Here is a 2,588-nt window from a genome sequence, read left to right on the forward strand (position 1 = left end):
GGGTCCGCCCTCTGGGCCCCTCCAACATAGGGTTACCCACCCGGTGGTGGGAGCTAGGGGTTAAGGTGCCCCGACCCGCCTTTCACCGGGGTGATCACTGGCCTGGCATTTCCTGGGGGCTCCCGCGCCACTGAGAGCCCCACCAGACCACCCACTCCCAGCAGGGTGCAGTTTCAGGTCATGCCCAGGACCAGGAGCCTCCTGCCAACCCCTTGCAGCTCCCCCTTATCTCCGGATCATTCGCAGCAGCCCTGCGGCCAGGCGATGTTGTTGCCTGCCTCCAGCAGCCAAACTGCCTTGTTTATATAGGCAGCCTAGGCCTCAAAATGGCTGCCCTTATCAGGCACCTGGAGGCTGCCAGCTCCAGGCCCTTAAAGTGGCAGAGACACTCTGTGCTCTGCCACACAGTTCAATTGCAGCTGTAGATGTTAGGCATTTCTGCAAATTGGACCTCAGAGCCAAAAGCTGAATACCTACAAAATAATCAGTGTTCTCAGGGACAATCTATGAGAAGCTTGGTTTAAAAGGTGCTTTGTGACACACAGCAATTCAGCAGATTAGGGATAGAAATCAGTTTTCAAGGGCAGCATCCAATTGTCTTCATCACGAGACTCTCTCTTCTCTTGTAATTCCATTCCTTACCTGTTCCCCATCTTGCTTTTTCTGCAACAAATGAGGGAAGGGTCCTGTAGAAAACAGGCTCATATACTACACAACCCTGAGTCATCCCCAGAGCAGATCCATCCTCAGCCCTGAATAAGACTCAGATTTTGGGAGGCGAATATTATGTAATTAACTATGACGACAAAGATCTTTAATTACATGCAGAATGGGAGCAAATGCTATCTTGATTCTGGCATTTCCTAATCTGTGTCCTTACCTCTTTCTTTTAATGTAATTTCAATGTAATTTTGTGTAAATATGTATACTGTGTAAATGTATTTGCTAAAAGGAGTAAGACAAAGGATACATCCAACATTGAGATCATGAGCCTGCAAGTCTCTAAGTTGAAAGCTGTTTAAATTAGAAGAGGAAAAAAAAGATCAGCAGTAAATATTAATTCCTGATTTCTCAGCTGTGTTTCATAATATGCACATGCAATAAGAGACCGATCCACCAGAGAGCTGCTGTACTTAGCCATTCCATTATCTGATCCAAACAAACAACTTCTGCTCACACAAGATAAATGAAAATGCTAACACTGCCTGTTATCTCTTAAATTACAAATTGCACCTGAGATGGACCAAACTCCTCTTATGTCGCACAACTCTTGTCACTAAGCTAGTCTGGTACATAAATAATATTTGATTTACAATTTACATTCTAATGGAAATGGAGTTGACATGTACATGGACCGATTTGGCCTATAGCATGTTTATTACCAGTGATGACTCAAGAAGCAGAAAACAGCTTAGTTTTTCAGATCCCAAACTTCCTTGATCCCAAAATTCTCTCTTTTTAAACTGAAAAAGTGTGGTCTGGCATCACATAGAGGAAAGCAAAAACACATCACACCACTTATAGAGTAACTTCTCGGAAAAGAGAGACATTAAAACAAAAACACAAATCTTTTGAAGCCATCCATTTCATGGACTTCATTGTTCTGAAAGCCAAATTTGATCTTGATTTTTAGTGTCCAAAGAGGGCACCAAGCCAGATCTGCAGTCTGATTTACATTCATCAGTTCAACTTCCTTTATGGCTTTGGGTGCAAGTTAAACTATAACTGAGGTATATTATGTTTCCCCATTGTAACAGTCTACTAAGTAAACACTGGGCTCCATTCAACTAATGGTATGTTATCTTCTATTGAATTAACCTTCCTGTATTGGCACTGACATGCAGTTAAAAGCCAAAATTATAAAGGATAATGTTGCACATCATAAAATCTGTGTGGGGAAGCAGTTCTCAGAAAAACCCTGAATTACTAAATGACAGACCAGATTAAATGACAATTGTGAAATAAATCCTTTAACATGTGACTCTTTAGAATGCAACATTTTGGGAAATAGTAATGTGTTTGTTCTGAGAGTGAACTGCAGCCTTATTTCTATCTGAAGCACAAATATTCTCTCTGGCAAGTGAGGAATCTAGTCCTGAGTTCTGGGATAGAATAAGAAAAACTACTGAAAAAGTTCTTGAATTCATCCTCTAAATCAGGGTGTCCCAACTTCTGGACAGCATGGAGGCAGCACATGCCATGTGTGTTCACCAGAGTACCCTCCTCAACCATGTGAGCATCCCCACTTCTCCCCAATTATGTGGGCAGTGCAAGCAGCCCAGCTCTACCCTGCCATGCAGGCAGCACAGGCAGCCTGGCTCTCTTCCACAGCCTTCCTTTTGACCAGGCATACAGCACTTTATAAAGCTTTGACCGCTTTATAGCTGTGCACATGGCACAAGCAAGCAAACCGGCTTTCCTCTGGCCATACACACAGTGTGAGCAGCCCAAAGGCTGCTGACAGACGTGGAAACCACCCCCGCACCAAAAAAACCAAAACCAAAACAGTTGTGTGTGTTCATTCAACCCGGCTCCACAACGTCTGTATAGATCACACGCTTCAACGGAGCTTTTGGCACTTTTCCCTA

At 43.6% G+C, this 2,588-nt stretch overlaps 1 protein-coding gene across 1 annotated transcript in view; it reads right to left on the reverse strand.

Moving 5' to 3' along the window:
• Positions 1-2,588, reverse strand: part of SRI (sorcin) — a 28,744-nt gene that overhangs the window by 6,661 nt on the left and 19,495 nt on the right. Inside the window, exon 6 of the mRNA XM_025208129.1 lies at positions 971-1,014. Coding sequence (XP_025063914.1) covers positions 971-1,014 — 44 coding nt within the window. The remainder of the gene's footprint in view (positions 1-970; positions 1,015-2,588) is intronic.

Source organism: Alligator sinensis, unplaced genomic scaffold (genome assembly GCF_000455745.1).
Source record: "Alligator sinensis unplaced genomic scaffold, ASM45574v1 scaffold147_1, whole genome shotgun sequence".
In the NCBI taxonomy this organism is placed as follows: domain Eukaryota; kingdom Metazoa; phylum Chordata; order Crocodylia; family Alligatoridae; genus Alligator; species Alligator sinensis.